Below are 22,467 nucleotides of genomic sequence, written 5' to 3'. Positions count from 1 at the left end.
AAGCACAGTTACAATCACCAACGCTCTGGTTAACACAAAACCTAACCAGCTATGCTAGGGTGAGTAAAATGGTCAGAGTGGTCTCATTTGTGTCTGGAAGTACCTAGCAATCTAGCCAATACGTCGTTGTAAGGCCAGAACACTCTGAATTTATGAGCACAGGCACTCCAGATTGAATTTAACTAGTCAGTTAATTAATAAGGATCGGACCCTTTTCTTCAATTTCCGCCTAAAATGACATACCCAAATTGAACTGCCTGTAGCTCAGGCCCTTAACTTCTTATGGCTTGGGGGCAGTATTTCAACATCTGGATGAGAAGCGTGCCCAAAGTAAACTGCCTGTTACTCAGGCCCAGATGGTATGATATGCATATAATTGGTAGATTTCGATAGAAAACACTCTAAAGTTTCCAAAACTGTTAAAATAATGTATGTGAGTATAACATAACGGATATGGCAGGCGAACACCTGAGGAAAATCCATCCAGGAAGTGGGATTTTTTGATGTGGGTACTTTTCAATTGAATGCCTATAAAGTTTCTAATGGGTTAGGACCCAGATTGCAGTTCCTATGGCTTCCAATAGATGTCAACAGTCTTTAGACATTGTTTCAGGCTTGTTTTCTGAAACATGAAGAAGAATGAGACCTTTCTCTCAGTGGACTGAGGAAGAACGCAGAGCTTGTTTGTGCGCATGACCGATTGCGCGCCCTTCGTTGTGTTTCCTTTCTATTGAATATGCTATTGTCCGGTTGAAATATTATCAATTATTTAGACAATTGACCACCGGAGGATTAATTATAAACATCGTTTGACATGTTTCAACAAACTTTACCGGTACTATTAGGATGTATTCGTCTGCATGTTTTGACCGCCTTTGAGCCTGTGGATTATTGAACAAAACGCGCCAACAAAACTGAGTTTTTGGGATATAAAAAGGGACTTTATCGAACAAAACGAAAATTTATTGTGTGGGACTCTTGTGTCTGGAGCCACATGAAGATCTTCAAAGGTAAGTGATTAATTTTAGCGCTATTTCTGACTTTTATCATTCCTTTACTTGGTTGTAAAATGTTTGTATGCTTTTGTAAGCGGGGTGCTGTCCTCAGATAATCGCATGGTATGCTTTTGCCGTAAAGCCTTTTTGAAATCTTACAAAGCGGCTGGATTAAGAAGAAGTTCATCTTTAAGCCGATGTATAACACTTGTATTTTTTATGAATGTTTATTATGACTATTTCTGTATTTTGAATTTGGCGCTCTGCAATTTCGCCGAATGTTGTCGAGGTGGGTCGCTAGCTGAATGCCTGCGCCAGAAAGGTTAAGCAAGGATATGCATTTTCTTGGTACCATTTGAAAGGAAACACTTTGAAGTATGTGGAAATGTGAAAGGAATGTAGGAGAATATGACAATATTAGATCTGGTAAAAGATAATACAAAGAAAAACCAACCGTTTCTTTTGTCCCATCATCTTTGAAATGCAAGAGAACAGCCATAATGTATTATTCCAGCCCAGCTGGAATTTAGATATTGGCCACTAGACAGCACCAGTGTATGTTCAAAGTTTTAGTCTGATCCAATGAACCGTTGCATTTCTGTTAAAATGTTTGTATCAAGACTGCCCAAATGTGCCTAATTTGTTTATTAATAACTTTTCATGTTAAAAATGTTGCACTCTCCTCAAACAATAGCATGGTATTCTGTCACTGTAATAGCTACTGTATAAAGGACAGTGCAGTTAGATTAACAGGAATTTAAGCTTTCTGCCAATACCAGATATGTCTATGTCCTGGGAAATGTTCTTGTTTTTACAACCTCATGCTAATTGCATTAGCCTATGTTAGCTCAACCGTCCCACAGGGGACCAACCAATCCTGAAGAAGTTTTAAGAACAAATTCTTATTTACAAGGACAGCCTACTCCTTCCTCCCTGTCAGGGAATTGAACCCCGGTCTCCCGTGTGACCTGCCCGCACGACACAGGGATTCTTTAGCTAAATAGCCTAGTACTGTACTGCCGACCATCACGTTGTACAGCGCCATATTTTCCGTTCCATCCTAACGGAAACCCAGAGGGTTTTTTGTTTTTCTTGGAATAGAAACACCATAATATTATCAAAATATTTAAGCAAGTACCAGTCAAAAGTTTGGACACACCTACTCATTACAGGATTGTTATTTATTTGTACTATTTTCTACATTGTAGAATAATATTGAAGACATCACAACTATGAAATAACACATATGGAATCAGTTAAGAACAAATTCTTATTTATAAGGATAGCCTACTCGTTCCTCCCCGTCGGAGAATTGAGCCCCGGTCTCCTACATGCCCGAATTCTGTAGTACAGACTTGGCCTTCTCTCCCTTATGTAAGGAATTAGGTATTATTGTAGGCTATGTTTACTTGTCAGACTGCAAAGTAGCCTAATAAACAAATGCAGGTGGCTTATATCTTCAAAATGCTTTAAATGCTTTATTATCCAAATGTAAAAGCATATAGTGTACAGTACTATATTTCGTCATCAGCATCTTTATGCTTTCGTTAATAAAATAATGATAAAAATACTCTTTCAAAATGCAGATGTTCATTTAGTTATGGATCCATAATGAATTACTATGGGAATAAATATCACTGATTTAGAGAAATATTGGAACAAAGTTGTCTAATGAAGGTAAACAAATAGTTGCTTACTGGAACATACTCTTTCAAAATTAATGGAAGAGACAAGTGGAATGGTAAAAAGACAGCATTCTAAGCTCAAGAAAGCGCTGTTCTGAGATAAGCATGGGGACTGGTCTTGATACATCAATGAGATTTTTATTTTCACTGAATCTCTGTTTGGGTATTCGTTAGACTGCAATTAAGGTGTGGAAATGTTAGGATTATTTTGCTCTTACAGTAGTACTGTAGCCTACTCCCGACCGATCATGTTGTACACCGCTATTATGGGCTATTAGCAGGACAATAGACTCTTGCCAAGAAGAGGGTAGGGGGAGAATGTATCGTCAAATGTATTTCTTAGTTAGGGTGTCTGTATCACAACTGGCCGTTACTGGGAGTCCCATAGGGCGGCGCACAATTGGCCCAGTGTCGTCCAGGTTTGGCCAGTGTAGGCTGTCATTGTAGCCTAGTGATTAGAGCGTTGGACTAATACCTGAAAGGTTGCCAGATCAAATCACCCAATCTGACAAGGTACAAATCTGCCGTTCTGCCCCTGAACAAGGCAGTTAACCCACTGTTCCTAGGCTGTCATTGAAAATAAGAATTTGTTCTTAACTGACTTGCCTAGTTAATTAAAGGTGAAATGAAAAATTTTAAATAAGAATTTGTTCTTAACTTTTTAGTGACAGGGGGCAGTATTCGGAAATTCGGATGAATGGAGTGCCCAAAGTAAACTGCCTGTTACTCAGGCCTTGAAGCTAGGATATGCATATACTTGGTATAATTGGATAGAAAACACTCTGAAGTTTCTAAAACTGTTAAAATAATATCTGTGAGGATAACAGAACTGATATGGCAGGCGGAAACCTGAGGAAAATCCATCCAGGAAGTGAGATTTTTTGATGTGAGTGGTTTTCCATTGAATGCCTATTGACTATGTAATTGGTTAGGGCCCAGATTGCAGTTCCTATGGCTTCCACTAGATGTCAACAGTCGTTAGACATGGTTTCAGGCTTGTTTTCTGAAAAACCACGAAGAAAAATCCCTTTTGGTTAGGTGACTGGGGAAGCATGCTGTACTGGTTTGTGCGCATGACCGATTGTGCGCCCTTCGTTTTTCTTCCTTTCTATTGAATACGCTATTGTCCGGTTGAAATATTATCAATTATTTAGATAATTGACACCCTGAGGATTAGTTATAAACATTCTTTGACATGTTTCGACGACCTTTAGTGGTACTATTAGAATGTATTCGTCTGCATGTTTTGACCGCCTTTGAGCCTGTAGATTACTGAACAAAACGCGCCAAAAGAACTGAGTTTTTGGGATAAAAAGAGGGACTTTATCAAACAAAACAACCATTTATTGTGTAACTGGGACCCTTCTGATTGCAACCAGATGAAGATCCTCAAAGGTAAGTGATTCATTTTATTGCTATATCTGACTTTCGTAACTCATCTGCTTGGTTGGAAAATGTTTGTATGCTTTTGTGTGCGGGGCACTGTCCTCAGATAATCGCATGTTATGCTTTCGCCGTAAAGCCTTTTTGAAATCTGACAAAGCGGCTGGATTAACAAGAAGTTAATCTTTTAATTGATGTATAACACTTGTTTTTTCATGAATGTTTATTATTACTATTTCTGTAATTTGAATTTGGCGCTCTGCAATTTCACCGTATGTTGTCGAGGTGGGTCGCTAGCGGCACGCACGCCTGCGCCAGAGAGGTTAACTGACTTGCCTAGTTAAATAAAGATCACATTGTACAGCGCCATATTTTCCTAACGGAAACCTTGAGGGTTTCATTTTTCTTGGAATAGAAACACCATAATATTAATCAAATTAATTAAGCAAAATTTTTTGAAATCAATCCCATGTATTATGTTCTTACAAAAAAAGGTTTTATATTCTCTAGTACAGCCAATAACCTTCAGTTATTTGAAAACGAAATAATCTCCAAAATATATTCAATGAATGAAGCCCATGTTTCACAAGGGCTACTAGCAGGACAATAGACATGATGTGGTCCTAAAAAGTCCTCTCTAACATAGGGTCCAGCGGAAAAAAAACATAAATAAATTATTCTAAATAACGAACTGGCTTTACTTACAAATTAGTAAGAATGTCTCACCCCATGTTCAAGAATGGCCTTTTTCTCGCTCACTTTCGGTTATTTGAAAATCTCCAAAATATAGTTATTTTTTAAACAAGCCATAGAAAGTTTACTACAATTTCAGATTAATCAACCAGAAAAGATTGAACAAATAATTTAAAAAATATTGGGGTTAAACTCAAATATATTAATTGAGTAAAAAAAAAATACTTTATCAATTGGAACATTTAACCTGTTATGGCTAGGGGGCAGTATTTTCACGGCCGGATAAAAAACGTACCCGATTTAATCTGATTATTACTCCTGCCCAGAAACTAGAATATGCATATAATTATTAGCTTTTGATAGAAAACACTCCAAAGTTTCTAAAACTGTTTGAATGGTGTCTGTGAGTATAACAGAACTCATTTGGCAGGCCAAAACCTGAGAAGATTCCATGCAGGAAGTGCCCTGTCTGACAATTTCTTGGCCTGTGTGGTTAGATAAAGGAGAGTCTTGTCTTTAAAATGCTGTGAAATAGTCATATGTTTGAAAAATTGAAGTTTTTGTATTTTTGAGGAATTTGTAATTCGTGCCACGCCTATCATTGGATATTGGAGCAGGTGTTCCGCTAGCGGAACGTCTAGATGTAAGAGGTTTAACAAGTGGAAGGGGAAAAGTATTATTATTATTACTATTAACCCTGCATTATAATTATATAAAAGCCCCTTAGATATTATGAGTTTTTATTTACAGTAGTGATGGACAGTTGGAGGCATTTTGTTTTTCACAAGCGTAGCAGGCTGTGAATTCTGCAAACACCTTTTCTAGGATGTGCTATTAGCAGGACAATATATATTGGTAATATTGGTCATGGCTTCCGAGTGGCACAGTGGTCTAAGGCACTGTATCTCAGTGCAAGAGGCATCACTACAGCCCCTGGTTTGAATCCAGGCTGTATCACATCTGACTGTGATTGGGAGTACCATAGTGCGGCAGACAATTCGCCCAGTGTCATCCGGGTTTGGCTGGGGTAGGCCGTCATTGTAAATAAGAATTTGTTCTGAACTGACTTGCCTAGTTAAATAAAGGTTCAATATACAATTTAAAACCTAATCCAGCGAGTGTATCGTTTTGTTAGCAAGGAAGGAGAATTCTCCACCTGGGCGGACTGTGAGAGGATCACGTACAAACGCAATGATATCCTTGGGCATGCTGTAGTCTTCAAATCTGGTGGATAAGTTTTCCCTCAGCTGCTTGATGAAATCTTCCATCACCTTTGTGACAATGCTGCGGCTGGTCCCTCTGCCTGTCATTTCTTCAGTGTGCTGAAGTTCAGTAGCCTTCCAGATGACAAGTCCAAATCGAACAACTCAAGCTTCCTAGTAAAGGTCTCAAATTTCTCCACCATTTCCACGACTGTTTCCCTCTTCATTGTAACTGCAGATATAACGCATTTAAATTTCAGAATATGTCGCAAAAAAAAGCTGTGTGTGCAGCTTGCTGTTAACCTGTTAGGGCTAGGGGGCAGCATTGACACGGCTGGATAAAAAACATACCCGATTTAATCTGGTTACCACTCCTACCCAGTAACTAGAATATGCATATACTTATTACATATGGATAGAAAACACCCTAAAGTTTCTAAAACTGTTTGAATGGTGTCTGTGAGTATAACAGAACTCAAATGGCAGGTCAAAACCTGAGAGATTCCTTTACAGGAAGTGGCCTGTCTGACCATTTGTTGAACTTCTTTTCCATCTCTATCATTTACTAAGGATCTCTGCTCTAACGTGACACTTCCCACGTCGTCCATAGGCGCTCAGAGCCCGGGAAAAAACAGAATGTCGTCATTCCAGCCCCAGGCTGAAACACATTATCGCCTTTCTCAAGTGGCCGATCAAGAGACACTAGCTTATGCGCGTGACCCCGACCGCCCCCGCCTTTGGGATTTTTTCCTCTGTTTGCCGAAAAGGAGATTCCCTGTCGGAATATTATCACTTTTCTACGAGAAAAATGTCGTAAAAATTGATTTTAAACAGCGGTTGACATGCTTCGAAGTACGGTAATGGAATACTTAGAATTTTATTGTCACGAATTGCGCCATGCGCGTGACACTTCTTTACTATTTCGGATAGTGTCTGGAACGCACGAACAAAACGCCGCTATTCGGATATAACGATGGATTATTTTGGACCAAACCAACATTTGTTATTGAAGTAGCAGTCCTGGGTGTGTATTCTGACGAAGACAACAAAAGGTAATGAAACTTTTATAATAGTAAATATGATTATGGTGAGTGCTAAACTTGCCGGGTGTCTAAATAGCGAGCCCGTGATGCCTGGGCTATGTACTTAGAATATTGCAAAATGTGCTTTCACCAAAAAGCTATTTTAAAATCGGACATATCGAGTGCATAGAGGAGGTCTGTATCTATAATTCTTAAAATAATTGTTATGCTTTTTGTGAACGTTTATCGTGAGTAATTTAGTAAAATGTTAGCGAATTCCCCGGAAGTTTGCGGGGGGTATGCTAGTTCTGAACGTCACATGCTAATGTAAAAAGCTGGTTTTTGATATAAATATGAACTTGATTGAACAAAACATGCATGTATTGTATAACATAATGTCCTAGGGTTGTCATCTGATGAAGATCATCAAAGGTGAGTGCTGCATTTAGCTGTCTTCTGGGTTTTGGTGACATTATATGCTGGCTTGAAAAATGGGTGTCTGATTATTTCTGGCTTGGTACTCTGCTGACATAATCTAATGTTTTGCTTTCGTTGTAAAGCCTTTTTGAAATCGGACAGTGTGGTTAGATTAATGAGAGTCTTGTCTTTAAATGGCTGTAAAATAGTCATATGTTTGAGAAATTGAAGTAATAGGATTTTTAAGGTTTTGAAAATCGCGCCACAGGATAGCAGTGGCTGTTACGTAGGTGGGACGAATTCGTCCCGCCTAGCCTAGAGAGGTTAACTATTCAATGTTTCTGCGTCGGGCCTCTATATGGGGCAGGAAGGCCACTGAAGTTCTATGCTTATATTCATAATTAGTCTGAGATTGAATTATTTGCAAACAGCGATATTTTCATTGCAAATAAGACACACTGGTTTGGCATTGGGAAAAGATGGAGAGATGAACGCATATGTCTCTGTACATTATTCTCTGAAACTTACATTTTCATTATCCACCTTTCTTCTTGATACTTTTTGAGAGCAACATTTTATCTTGCTATCAAGCAAATTGTTCTGAAGAAATATTGACATTAAAAAAAGTAGTGTAGCCTACAGTAGGCTACGTAGACCTGTTTTTCTCACCAATCAACGCACAGAAAAATAGACAAAAATAATAATTGAATAGAGACAGTGATTTTATGTGCGTAATCAGATCAAATAGAGCAGAAGCATAGCCTAGTGGTTTGAGCGTTGGACTAGTAACCGAAAGGTTGAAAGTTCGAATACTCGAGCTGACAATGTACAAATCTGTTGTTCTGCCCCTGAACAAGGCAGTTAACCTGCTGTCCCTAGGCTGTCATTGAAAAAAAGAATTTGTTCTTAACTGACTTGCCTAGTTAACCTGTTGGGTCTAGGGGGCAGCATTTGCACGTCTGGATAAAAAAAATGTACCCGATTTAATCTGGTTACTAATCCTACCCAGTAACTAGAATATGCATATACTTATTATATATGGATAGAAAACACTCTAAAGTTTCCAAAACTGTTTGAATGGTGTCTGTGAGTATAACAGAACTCATTTGGCAGGCAAAACCCTGAGACATTTTCTGACAGGAAGTGGATACCTGATGTGTTGTATTGACTTTAAACCTATCCCATTGAAAAACACAGGGGTTTAGGAATATTTTGGCACTTCCTATTGCTTCCACTAGATGTCACCAGCCTTTACAAAGTGTTTTGAGTCTTCTGGAGGGAGATCTGACCGAACAAGAGCCATGGAACGGTGATGTCCCATTAGACACCTGGCGCGCTACTTCATGTTGGGTACCCTCGTTCCAATACGTTATAAAAGACTATGCATTCGTCCACCTTGAATATTATTCATGTTCTGGTTAAAAAAGGCCCTAATGATTTATGCTATACAACGTTTGACATGTTTGAACGAACGGAAATATATTTTTTCCCCTCGTTCATGACGAGAAGTCCGGCTGGCTTACATCATGTGCTAACGAGACGGAGATTTTTGGACATAAATGATGAGCTTTTTTGAACAAAACTACATTCGTTATGGACCTGTGATACCTGGAAGTGACATCTGATGAAGAGAATCAAAGGTAATGGATTATTTACATAGTATTTTCGATTTTAGATCTCCCCAACATGACGTCTAGTCTGTATCGCAACGCGTATTTTTCTGGGCACAGTGCTCAGATTATTGCAAAGTGTGATTTCCCAGTAAGGTTATTTTTAAATCTGGCAAGTTGATTGCGTTCAAAAGATGTAAATCTATAATTCTTTAAATGACAATATAATATTTTACCAATGTTTTCTAATTTTAATTATTTAATTTGTGACGCTGACTTGACTGCCGGTTATTGGAGGGAAACGATTTCCTCAACATCAATGCCATAGTAAAACGCTGTTTTTGTATATAAATATCAACTTGATAGAACTAAAAATGCATGCATTGTCTAACATAATGTCCTAGGAGTGTCATCTGATGGAGATTGTAAAAGGTTAGTGCATCATTTTAGCTGGTTTTATGGTTTTGGTGACCCTGTCTTTGACTTGACAAAACATTACACACAACTCTTGTAAATGTACTGTCCTAACATACTCTAAATTTATGCTTTCGCCGTAAAACCTTTTTGAAATCGTAAAACGTGGTTAGATTAAGGAGATGTTTATCTTTCAAATGGTGTAACATAGTTGTATTTTTGAAAAATTTGAATTTTGACATTTATTTGGATTCAAATTTGCCGCTCTTGAAATGCACCTGCTGTTGATGGAGTGCACCACGGGTGGCACGCTAGCGTCCCACCTAGCCCCAAGAGGTTAAATAAAGGTAAAATTATCTTATTGTCACTGAATTTATTATGTACTAATCATATGGGTTAAACATGTTACATTTGTAGTGTAGGCCAATTAATTGTGCTAATATGATTCCTTATTTGTTTTGGCCCATCCGTCATCCAATTGTTATAATAGTATTTGAAGCCATAGCCTACCCGGGTGTGGTCAACTATTTCAGCACCGTTTCGCCCTGCTCTGAGACAAGCATGGGGACTGGTTTTGATAAATCAATGCGATTTGTTTTTCACTGAATCTCCATTTGGGTATTGGTTAGCCTACAATTAGGGTGTGGAAATGGTCACGTTGTACAGCGCCATATTTTCCTTAAGAAAACCCTGAGGGTTTTGCTTTTCATTTTTCTTGGAATAGAAACACCATAATATTAATCAAATTAATTAATCAAAATGTAAAATCAATCCCATATACTATGTTCTTACAAAAAAAGGTTTTAAATTCTCTAGTACAGCCAATATCACAAAAATTAAAATGACCTCTGGTGGTCAAACTATCACTAACTAGCATTAATGACAACAATGGCTGAAAATTAAATAACGTGCCATAGAATTCTGAGTCAGCCCGCAAGGTGGGCTGAAGTATGACACAACTTTTACAGGAAGAACCACTGTATACAAAATGAAGATATACGGATTAACCACTACTACAACCTTTTCGGCCATATAACAAAGAACCAAGAGCAAAAACATACTGTATACATGACAATTTACAAAACTTAGAATCAGAACCCATTGGATTCTCCCATTACATTGAATGAACTACAGGACAAGATACACACCCTCCAACCTGTAGTGATTATTCTGTTGATGATGTAAATAATATTTGCTGGTCTGTGGTGTGTAATGAGGAGCAACCAGATGCTGTACTTGACACATTCATGAAAAAGCATATTCCAGCTATTAATAAGCATGCACCCATTAAGAAAATGACAGTACAAACAGTTTAATACCCTTAGATTGATGAAAAATGTAAAAAATGTATGGTTAAGAAGGATGAGGCAAATGGTATGACAAATAAGTCTGGCAGCACAACGTACTGAAAATTGAGAAATCATGTGACAAAACTAAATAAAAATAAGAAATTATACTATGAAGCAAAGATAAATGATATAAAGAATGATAGTAAAAAGCTTAAATAACTACTTTAATGATTTTTCATTGGCAAGATTAGCAAATTTAGGCATGACATGCCAGCAACAAATGCTGACACTACACATCCAAGTATATCTGACCAAATTATGAAAGACAAGCATTGTCATTTTGAATTCCGTAAAGTGAGTGTGGAAGAGGTAAAAAAAATACTGTTGTCTATTAACAATGACAAGCCAACATGGTTGGAAAATTACTGAGGATGACAGCGCCACTCCTATTTGCCATGTCTTCAATTTAAATTACTAGAAAGTGTGTGCCCTCAGTCATGGAGTGAAGAAAAATTGTAATTCCACTACCTGACTAGTAAAGCCCCCTTTACTGGCTCAAATAGCCAACCAACCACCCTGTTACCAAACCTTAGTAAACTTTTAGAAAAAATGGTGTGTGACCAGATACAAAGCTATTTTACTGTAACAAATTGACAACAGACTTTCATTTCAGTACGCTTACAGGGAAGGACATTCAAGCACAAACCTTACACAAATGACTGATGATTGGCTGAGAGAAATTGATGATAAAAAGGTTGTGGGGGCTTTTTTGTTCGACTTCAGTGCAGCTTTTGACATTATCGATCATAATCTGCTGCTGGGAAAACTTGTGTGTTGTGGCTTTACACACCCTGCTATATTGTAGTTAGAGGGTGTTGTTTATTGGAAGCCTCTCCAACATAATCCAGGTAGAATCAAGAATTCCCAAGGGCAGCTGTCTAGGCCGCTTACTTTTTTCAATCTTTCCTAACGACATTCGACTGGCTTTGAGTAAAGCCCTTGTGTCTATGTATGCAAATGACTCAACACTATACACATCAGCTACTACAGTGACTGAAATGACTGCAACACTAACCTAAGAGTTGCAGTTTGTTTCAGAATGGGTGGCAAGGAATAATTTAGTCCTAAATATTTCAAAAACTAAAAGCAATGTATTTTGGACAAATCATTCACTAAACCCTAAACTTGAACTAAATCTTGTAATGAATAATGTGGAAAGTGAGCACATTGAGGTGACTAAACTGCTTGGAGTAACCCTGGATTGTAAACCATCATGGTCAAAACATATTGATACAAAAGTAGTTAAGATGGGGAGAAGTCTGTCCATAATAAAGCACTGACCTGCCTTCTTAACCACACTATCAACAAGGCAGGTCCTACAGGCTCTAGTTTTATCGTATCTGGACTACTGTTCAGTCATGTGGTCAGGTGCCACAAAGAGGGACTTAGGACAATTACAATTTGCTCAGAATAGGGAAGCACGGCTGGTCCTTAAATGTACACAGGGAGCAAACATTAATGATATGCATGTCAATCTTTCGTGGCTCAAAGTGGAGGAGAGATTGACTTCATCACTAATTGTTTTTGTAAGAAGTGTTGACAAGCTGAATTCACCGAGCTGTCTGTTTAAACTACTAGCCCACAGCTCGGAAACCCATGCGTACCCCACAAGAAATGCCACCAGAGGTCTCTTCACCATTCCTAAGGCCAGAACAGACTATGGGAGGTGTACAGTACTACATAGAGCCATCAATGCAAGTAACTCTATTCCACATCAGGTAACTGATGCAAATAACATTATAATAATAATACAGTAATACAAATAAAAAAATAATACAAATAAACATTATGGAACAGCGGGTACTGTGAAGAGACCCACACACACACAGGTACAGACACATGCATACACACACAAACACTAGCACACCCTCTCTACACCCATGTACATTGTAATATTATTGTATGGTGGTTTTACACATTTTGTATTGCAGATATGTAGTGGTCTAGTAATGTCATATGATGTACTGTTTTATCTTTTGTTTTATATGTAATGTAAGTGCCTTAATGTGTTTGGACCCCAGGAAGAGTAGCTGCTGCCTAATAAATACATTTACAAATACAAATACAAACTTTAAAAGTCCTGTGGTGTTTAAGGTATCCTAAATTCAATTGCACAAATATACAATAAGAAATATCAGTTTTAGCAGAAGGACAGAGTCTTGGTTTGCGTGCGCTATGAAGACATTACACACCTGCTAAAATCTGTTTCCTATTGGACATACTTCTTTCCGTAAGAAATATTATAGTTTGACTACATTTTAGGGTATCTGAGGAGTAAGTAGAAACGTATTTTGACTTGTTGAAACAAGGTTTAGGGGTAGACTTTCGGATTCCTTTCTCTGCAGGTGGAACGAGTGGATTACTCAAATCGATGGCACCAACTAAACTGACTTTTTGGGATATAAAGAAGGATTTTATCTAACAAAACGACACTACATGTTACAGCTGGGACCTTTGGATGACAAATCAGAGGAATATTTTCAAAAAGTAAGTGAATATTTAATCGTTATTTGTGAATGTATGAAACCTGTGCCGGTGGAAAAATATTTTTATCTGGGGTACCGTCCTCAAACAATCGCATGGCATGTTTTCGCTTTAATAGCTACTGTAAATCGGACAGTGCAGTTAGATGAACAAGAATTTAAGCTTTCAGCCGATATAAGACACTTATATGTACATAAATGTTTGAAGCCCTCTGCACCTACAGTCACTGTTTATCAGTCATTCTTCATTCTTTCCACCCACTCTCACAAACTCCATCTCGCTCTCTCTCTCTCTCCCCTCCCTCAACTACCAATCTCTCTATCTCTCTGACTAACTTATTTCCCCATCTCTTGTTCTATTTTTTCTCCCCTTATTCTCTCTTCTTCTGTCTTTATCTGCCTATCCTCCCTCCATCCAACCCAATCCATCTATCTGACTCATCTATATCTGTCCTTGCCACCCTCTGAGAGAAAATGGCTTTTTCCAATGTGACATCAGGATCAATGACAACATTGTCCTTGGTGCTGAACATTCTATAACAAGTCACAATAACTACAACTACTACGTACAAACTGTCTTTTCACTCCTCCAGGTATCTCAATGACGAAGCTCTCAATATATTTCAATGGCAGTAAGCATATTTATAAAGCGGTATCTGACAGCTAACCCAGAGCAGTCTCCTCTAGATAGCAACCTCTAACTCTCTCTTTCCTTCCCTGCTGATACCTCCAGCACCAGTTCACTGGTGCTAACTCCCTCCATCCACCTCCCCCTCCCCCTCCCCCTCTCCTCTTCCCTCGCCTGCTCCATACTCACACAAAGCACTTTTCAAACATCATCACCTATTCCTCTCCTCTGTGTACGTGGCAGCCTGCCCAGTGCTCAGGGGTTACCATTTTAAATGGAGAGAGGTTCTGGTGGGTGGGTGGTAGTATGCTTTGTGCATCATAACAGGTCATCTCTGGTTCTAATTCGGATTGCCTCCAGGGGCGTGATACCGTGGTTTGGGGGTGGCAGCACTACCACTAGACCAGCCCTCAACACAAAACCAAATTCTCTGGTTGATGTTTGGTACATGATTACCTTGACTTCAGTTTGAAGGTGGATTTGCTTACCTTGATGATGATGATAAATTTGGTGTACAGGTCTCTGCTGACTGGTTTCAGGAGCAGGAGCGCTGCAGTCGTCCTGTTCAGGGAGAAGTACTCTGAGTACGTTGAGGGCTGACCTGAGGAAAAACAAAGAATGAACATTGCTTTTTTTGTGCTTTTGGGCATGAATGCTGACCAGTGATAATACATTAGTAATTGGACAATAAAGATTTGAAGTGGGATAGTGGGATTGATCATGCAAACATGCATGTGTGTGACTGGAAGCTCAGTGAGGAACCTACCAACCAGTATGTAGTAATGGATCCCTGGCCTTTTAGAGGGGGGCTGGATGTTCCTGTCCATGTCCACAGCTCGGATAGGTGGGGTCACCTCCAGCGGGTTCAGTTCTCTCTGAAAAGGAGGCAGGGAGGAAAAAGGGGGGAGTCAGAAACCAATGAACTGTGTTAGTGGTTAGTATCGCCCATTACAATGTTAAGCCTTTTGCAACCAAGGGAACATTTATTAAATGTACAGTGCCTTCAGAAAGTATTCACACCCCATGCTTTTTTTCACATTTTGTTGTGTTACAGCCTGAATTTTGTGTCACTGGCCTACACACAATACCCCATAATGTCAAAGTGGAATTATGTTTATAGAAATGTTTACAAATTAATAAAAAATTAACAGCTGACATGTCTTGCATCAATAAGTATTCAGCCCCTATGTTATGGCAAGCCTAAATAAGTTTAGGAATAACAATTTCTTTAAGTCACATAATAAGTTGCATGGACTCACTCTGTGTGCAATATTAGAGTTTAGCATGATTGTTACAACTACCTCATCTCTGTAGCCAACACATACAATTATCTGTAAGGCCCCTTAGTTGAGCGGTGCATTTCAAACACAGATTCAACCGCAAAGACCAGGGAGGTTTTCCAATTCCTCAAAAAGAAGGGACAGCCCTTTGAGCATGGGGACATTATTAATTACACATTGGATGGTGTATCAATACACCCAGTCACTACAAAGATACAAGTGTCCTTCCTAACTCAGTTGCCAGAGAGGAAGGACAACGCTCAGGTATTTCACCATGAGACAAATTATGGCTTTACTACAGTTACAGAGTTTAATTGCTGTGATAGGAGAAAACTGAAGAAGGATCAACAACATTGCAGTTACTCTCCAATACTAACCTAAATGAGAGTGAAAAGAGGGAAGCCTGGACAGAATAATAATATTATCTTTGCCATAAGGCATCCTGTTTGCAATAAGGCAAAAAAGTAGAACTGCAAAAATGTGGCAAAGAAATTCACTTTATGTCCTGAATACAAAGACTTATAGTGCATTCGGAAAGAATTCAGACCCGTTGACTTTATTCTAAAATCGATTAAATTGTTTTTTCCCCTCATTCATCTACACACAATACCAGATAAAGACACAGCAAAAACAAGATTTAGACATTTTGGCAAATGTATTAAAAATGTTAAACTGAAATATCACATTTACATAAGTATTCAGACCCCTTACTCAGTACTTTGTTGAAGTATCTTTGGCAACGATTACAGCCTCGAGACTTCTGCATTCTTCTCTGCAGATCCTCTCAAGCTCTGTTAGGTTGGATGGGGAGCGTCGCTGCACAGCTATTTTCAGGTCTTACCAGAGATGTTCGATCAGGTTCAAGTCCGGGCTCTGGCTGGACCACTCAAGGACATTCAGAGACTTGTCCCGAAGCCACTCCTGTGTTGTCTTGGCTGTGTGCTTAGGGTTGTTGTCCTGTTGGATGGTGAACCTTCACCCCATCTGAAGTCCTGAGCGCTTTGGATTAGGTTTTCATCAAGGATTTCTCTGTAATTTTCTCCATTCATCTTTCCCTTGACCCTGACTAGTCTCCCAGTCCTAGCCGCTGAAAAACATCCCCACAGCATGATGCTGCCACCACCATGCTTCCCAGTAGGGATGGTGCCAGGTTTCCTCCACATGTCACGCTTAGCATACAGGCCAAGGAGTTCAATCTTGGTTTCATCAGACCAGTGAATCTTGTTTCTCATGGTCTGAGAGTCTGTTTCCAAACTTCTTCCATTTAAGAATGATGGAGACCACTGTGTTCTTGGGGACCTTCAATGCTGCAGACATTTTGTGGTAACCCTTCCCCTGGTCTGAGCCTCAACACAATCCTGTTTTGGCGCTCTACGGACAATTCCTTCAACTTCATGGCTTCGATTTTGCTCTGACATGCACTGTCAACTGTGGGACCTTATAGAGACAGGTGTGTTCCTTTCCAAATCATATCCAATCAATTGAATTTACCACAGGTGGAGTCCAATCAAAGATGTAGAAACATCTCAAGGATGATCAATGGAAACAGGATGCACCTGAGCTCAACTTCGAGTCTCATAGCAAAGGCACTGAATACTTATGTAAATAACATATTTTTGTTTTATATTGTTTTGAAATGTGCAAAAATTCTAAAAACATGTTGTTGCTTTGTCATTATGGTGTATTGCGTGTAGATTGATGTGGAAAAGTTTTTATTTAATACATTTTAGAAAAATGCTGTAACGTAACAAAATGTGGAAAAAGTCAAGGGGTCTGAATACTTTCCAAATGCACTGTAGGTAGGGGTAAAGTGACAAGGCAAAAGAATGGATAATAGACAGTAGCAACAGTGCATGTGATGAGCGTGGAGGTGTGTAAGTGTGTGTGTGGTGACAGCTTGCCTGTGTGTGCGTGTTATATGTGAGTGAGTGTGTGTATGTATTGGAGTGTTAGTGTAAGTATGTGTGAGTGTGGGGGTAGTGTGTGTGCATAGAGTCCAGTGTGTGTGCATAGAGTCAAAAATAGTTAGTCCAAATAGAGTCAATGCAGATAGTCCGGGTAGCTATTTAGTTAACTATTTAGCATTCTTATGGCTTGGGGGTAGAAGCTTATGGCTTGGGGGTAGCTCTCCAGTACTGCTTGACATTTGGTAACAAAGCTTACAGTCTATGACTTGGGTGGCTGGAGTCTTTGACAATTTTAGGGCCTTTCTCTGACACCACCTGGTATTTACAGTTGAAGTCAGAAAATTACATACACCTTAGCCAAATATATTTAAACTCAGTTTTTCACAATTCCTGACATTTAATCCTAGTAAAAATGCCCTGTCTTAGGTCAGTTAGAATCACCACTTTATTTTAAGAATGTTAAATGTCAGAAAAATAGTAGAGAGAATGATTTATTTCAGCTTTTATTTCTGTCATCACATTCCCAGTGGGTCAGAAGTTTACATACACTCAATTAGTATTTGGTAGCATTGCCTTTAGATTGTTTAACTTGGGTCAAATGTTTTGGGTAGCATTCCACAAGATTCCCACAATAAGTTGGGTGAATGTTGTCCCATTCCTCCTGACAGAGCTGGTGTAACTGAGTCAGGTTTGTAGGCCTCCTTGCTCGCACACACTTTTTCAGTTCTGCCCACAAATATTCTGTAGGATTGAGGTCATGGCTTTGTGATGACCACTCCAATACCTTGACTTTGTTATCTTTAAGGCATTTATTTCCACAACTTTGGAAGTATGCTTGGGGTCATTGTCCATTTGGAAGACCCATTTGCGACCAAGCTTTAACTTCCTAACTGATGTCTTGAGATGTTGCTAAAATATATCCACATAATTTTCCTTCCTCTTGATGCCATCTATTTTCTGAAGTGCACCAGTACCTCCTGCAATAAAGCACCCCCACAACATGATGAGGCCACCCCCGTGCTTCAAAGGTTGGGATGTTGTTCTTCGGCCTTTTTCCTCCAAACATACGATGGTCATTATGGCCAAACAGTTCTATTTTTGTTTCATCAGACCAGAGGACATTTCTCCAAATAGTATGATCTTTGTCCCCATGTGCAGTTGCAAACCGTAGTCTGGCTTTATTATATATATTTTTTTAGATTGATTTGCATTTTTTGCACCAAAGTACGTTCATCTCTAGGAGACAGAACGCGTCTCGTTCCTGAGCAGTATGACGGCTGCGTGGTCCCATGGTGTTTATACTTGCATACTATTGTTTGTACAGATGAACGTGGTACCTTCAGGTGTTTGGAAATTGCTCCCAAGGATGAACCAGATTTGTGGAGGTCTACAATTTCTTTTCTGAAGTCTTGGCTGATTTCTTTTGATTTTCCCATGATGTCAAGCAAAGAGGCACTGAGTTTGAAGGTAGGCCTTGAAATACAACCACAGGTACACCTCCAATTGACTCAAATGTCAGAAGCTTCTAAAGCCATGACATCATTTTCTGGAATTTTCCAAGCTGTTTAAAGACATTGTCAACTAGTGTATGTAAACTTCTGACCCACTGGAATTGTGATACAGTGAATTATAAGTGAAATAATCTGTCTGTAAACAATTGTTGGAAAAATGACTTGGTGTCATGCACAAAGTAGATGTCGTAACTGACTTGCCAAAACTATATTTTGTTAACAAGAAATTTGTGGAGTGATTGAAAACAAGTTTTAATGACTCCAACCTAAATGTCCGTAAACTTTCGACTTCAACTGTAGGTCCTGGGTGGCAGGGAGTTTGGCCCCAACTTGACAGAGCTTGAATAATCTTTAAAAGAATAATGGGCAAATATTAAACTCATTTAGGTTGAAGACTTATTGACTGAAGACATTTCAGCTTTTCATTTTTAATTAATTTGTAAACATTTCTAAAAACATAATTCCACTTTGACATTATGGGGTATTGTGTGTATATCAGTGACACAAAATATGAATTTAAAATATTAATATTAAAATATTAATTTTAAATTCAGGCTTCTAAAAATCAAGGGGTATGAATACTTCCTGAAGGCACTGTAAGTTCCCAAGTCAAACTTTAGTGGCTCATCCTCTCTGTCTGTTGCTGGGTTTTGCCTACAGTAAAACACAGGAGATGAGAGGTTGCAGTTGCACACAAACACACACTTGCACTCAATCACTTCCCGTTCCCCTACACACGCACAAAGCCTACAGTACACCCCTCACAGTGTGGTTCATACCGGTTTGGTGAACTCTGGTATGGTGATGCGGTAGGTGAGGGGGTTGCAGTCATGGGTGTTGTTGACCAGGACACAGGGCAGGAACATAGGCCCCAGGTCATCTCCATCCAGAACGTCTATGGTCAGCGTGGTCGTAGCAGTCCGCCTGTTGGCATCGTACAGGGCACGGTCCTATAGGACGGAAGTCAACATTGTTACTTACCAAAGCCACGAATGAACAACACTTTCAAATATAATCAATATAAATTAATCAATCAATCATGAGACCAATTTCTATTTTCAATTCCATGGTCAACTTCATAAAGTTACTGAACATTTAGGTTGAGAAATACATTTCATCATCACTCTACCTCTACTTCAAATATCAATTGTAACAACCACTCCTCTATTTTCCTACATTTAAAATGAGTCTTTACCATCTTAAGACACTCAGAGATATTCGACATGTACCCCTACTCAAGGCATCAGATTCTAGAAAGCATTGTGTACAGTTATCTTTTTCAAGGACACCAATATACAGACAGTACAGAAACGCACATGCACACGAGAAATTATAAAAGTAATTGCAGTATATGTTCTGGCAATTTCCTTCTCCCAATACTCTCTGAGTAGCACTTCACATTGTCACAATAATTGAACCCTGACATAAGCAGCAGAGGTCCAATTAATGCCATGTCCTTCTCCCTCTAAACTCTTATGACATTAGTAAAGGAAAGAATAAATCTCTGGGAGCAGCTTAGGCCCCTGTCATCCATATTTACTGGGGAAACAAAGCAAATAAATCCCTTTCCTCTGTTCCTCTTTCTATTAGTCTGTCTGTCTCTGTGACATTCTGTCTTCTCTCTATCTCAATCCCTTTTTCCTCTCTTCATTTTCTTCTTCTTCTCCTGTGTAATCATACTATCAAAATCAAATCAAATTTTATTTGTCACATGCGCCGGATACAAGATGTGTAGACCTTATAGTGAAATGCTTACTTACAAGCCCTTAACCAACAATGCAGTTTTAAGAAATACCTGAAAAAAGTAAGATAAAAATAACAAATAATTAAAGAGCAGCAGTAAAAATAACAATAGTGGGGCTATATACAGGGGGTAAAAGATCAGAGTCAATGTGCGGGGGCACCAGTGTCGAGGTAATTGAGGTAATATGTACGTAGGTAGAGTTATTAAAGTGACTATGCATAGATAATAACAGAGAATAGCAGCAGCGTACGTAGTCTGGGTTGACATTTGATTAGATGTTCAGGAATCTTATGGCTTGGGGTAGAAGCTGTTTAGAGGCCTTTTGGACACAGACTTTGCGTTCTGGCACCGCTTGCTGTGCAGTAGCAGAGAGAACAGTTGATGACTAGAGTGGCTGGAGTCTTTGACATTTTTTAGGGCCTTCCTCTAACACCTCCTGGTATAGAGGTCTTGGATGGCAGGAAGCTTGGCCCTAGTGATGTATTGGGCCGTACGCACTACCCTCTGTAGTGCCTTGCGGTCGGAGGCCGAGCAGTTGCCATACCAGGCAGTGATGCAACCTGTCAGGATACTCTCGATGGTGCAGCTGTAAAACCTTTTGAGGATCCGAGGACCCATGCCTTAATATTTTCAGTCTCCTGAGGGGGAATAGGTTTTGTCGTGCCCTCTTCACAACTGTCATGGTGTGCTTGGACCATGTTAGTTTGTTGGTGATGTGGACGCCAAGGAACTTGAAGCTCTCAAACTGCTCCACAACAGCCCTGTCGAAGAGAATGGGGGTGTGCTCGGTTCTCATTTACCTGTAGTCCACAATCATCTCCTTTGTCTTGATCACATTGAGGGAGAGGTTGTTGTCCTTGCACCACACGGTCAGGTCGCTGACCTCCTACCTATAGGCTGTCTCATCGTTGTCGGTGATCAGGCCTACCACTGTTGTGTCATCTGCAAACTTAATGATGGTGTTGGAGTCGTGCCTGGCTGTGCAGTCATGAGTGAACAGGGAGTACAGGAGGGGACTGAGCTCGCACCCCTGAGGGGGCCTTGTGTTGAGGATCAGCGTGGCAGATGTGTTGTTACCTACCATCACCACCTGAGGGCGGCCCGTCAGGATGTCCAGGATCCAGTTGCATAGGGAGGTGTTTAGTCCCAGGGTCCTTAGCTTAGTGATGAGCTGTGAGGGCACTATGGCATTGAACGCTGAACTGTAGTCAATGAATAGCATTCTCACATAGGTGTTCATTTTGTCCAGGTGGGAAAGGGAAGTGTGAAGTGCAATAGAAATTGCATCATCTGTGGATCTGTTGGGGGGGAATGCAAATTGGAGTTGGTCTAGAGTTTCTTGGATAATGGTGTTGATAACAGGTCACAGGTAGCATAACAGGTAGCATAACAGTGTCCGATTCATAATCCTTGTCAGGGACTCCTCATGGCTACTGACCAGGAGAAATAGGTACGGCCTACAACCTTTTTTTAACTAGGCAAGTCAGTTAAGAACAAATTCTTATTTTTAATGACGGCCTACTCCGGCCAAACCCGGACAACGCTGGGCCAATTGTGCGCCGCCTTATGGGACTCCCAATCACGGCCGGATGTAAGACAGCATGGATTCAAACCAGGTACTATAATGATACATCTTGCACTGAGATGCAGTACCTTAGACCGCTGAGCCACTCGGGAGCCAAAACCAGCCTCATTAGCATCACTTGATTTCCCATATGTCTGCCTCCCTCCTGTGGCCTGTTGGTAGTCTGGGGGCCACTGAACTTGCTCTAGTAAAAGCTCTAATTAAATCTATCCTGATATGCTAAAATGTTAGCCTATAAACTATAATCTGACAGAGCTCCAAAGAGAGCCTGGAGTCTTTATGCAAATTAGGAAATAAATAATTATGGCAACATGAAGGAGGGACCGACATTTCAGTTAGGTAGTTCTGGACTCAAAGTAATGGGTTAGGTAAATGTTAAGCTATTTGTAAAGCTGTGTTTATGTGTTTGTCTCTTTGTTTCTTTGAGACCTTGGGACTATAAGGTTCTATCTGATATATTTGTAAAAAATAAATTAGTCACATATGAGTTAGCTCTTCATATGTCTATGAAAAAAAAATGTAACTAGAAAGTTCTATCTGCATAAACCCCATTTGAACT

At 39.6% G+C, this 22,467-nt stretch overlaps 1 protein-coding gene across 1 annotated transcript in view; it reads right to left on the bottom strand.

Moving 5' to 3' along the window:
* Nucleotides 1–22,467, bottom strand: part of LOC106607182 (protocadherin-15) — a 177,025-nt gene that overhangs the window by 55,241 nt on the left and 99,317 nt on the right. The window contains exons 8-10 of the mRNA XM_045720950.2: nt 19,359–19,529; nt 14,648–14,756; nt 14,370–14,482 (exon numbers count right to left, since the gene is read on the bottom strand). Of these exons, the coding sequence (XP_045576906.2) occupies nt 14,370–14,482; nt 14,648–14,756; nt 19,359–19,529 (393 nt within the window). The remainder of the gene's footprint in view (nt 1–14,369; nt 14,483–14,647; nt 14,757–19,358; nt 19,530–22,467) is intronic.

Source organism: Salmo salar, chromosome 01, assembly GCF_965601325.2.
Source record: "Salmo salar chromosome 01, fSalSal1, whole genome shotgun sequence".
Lineage (NCBI taxonomy): Eukaryota > Metazoa > Chordata > Actinopteri > Salmoniformes > Salmonidae > Salmo > Salmo salar.
The sequence above is the reverse complement of the archived record's forward strand: the minus strand, read 5'-3'. Positions and strand labels throughout refer to the sequence as shown.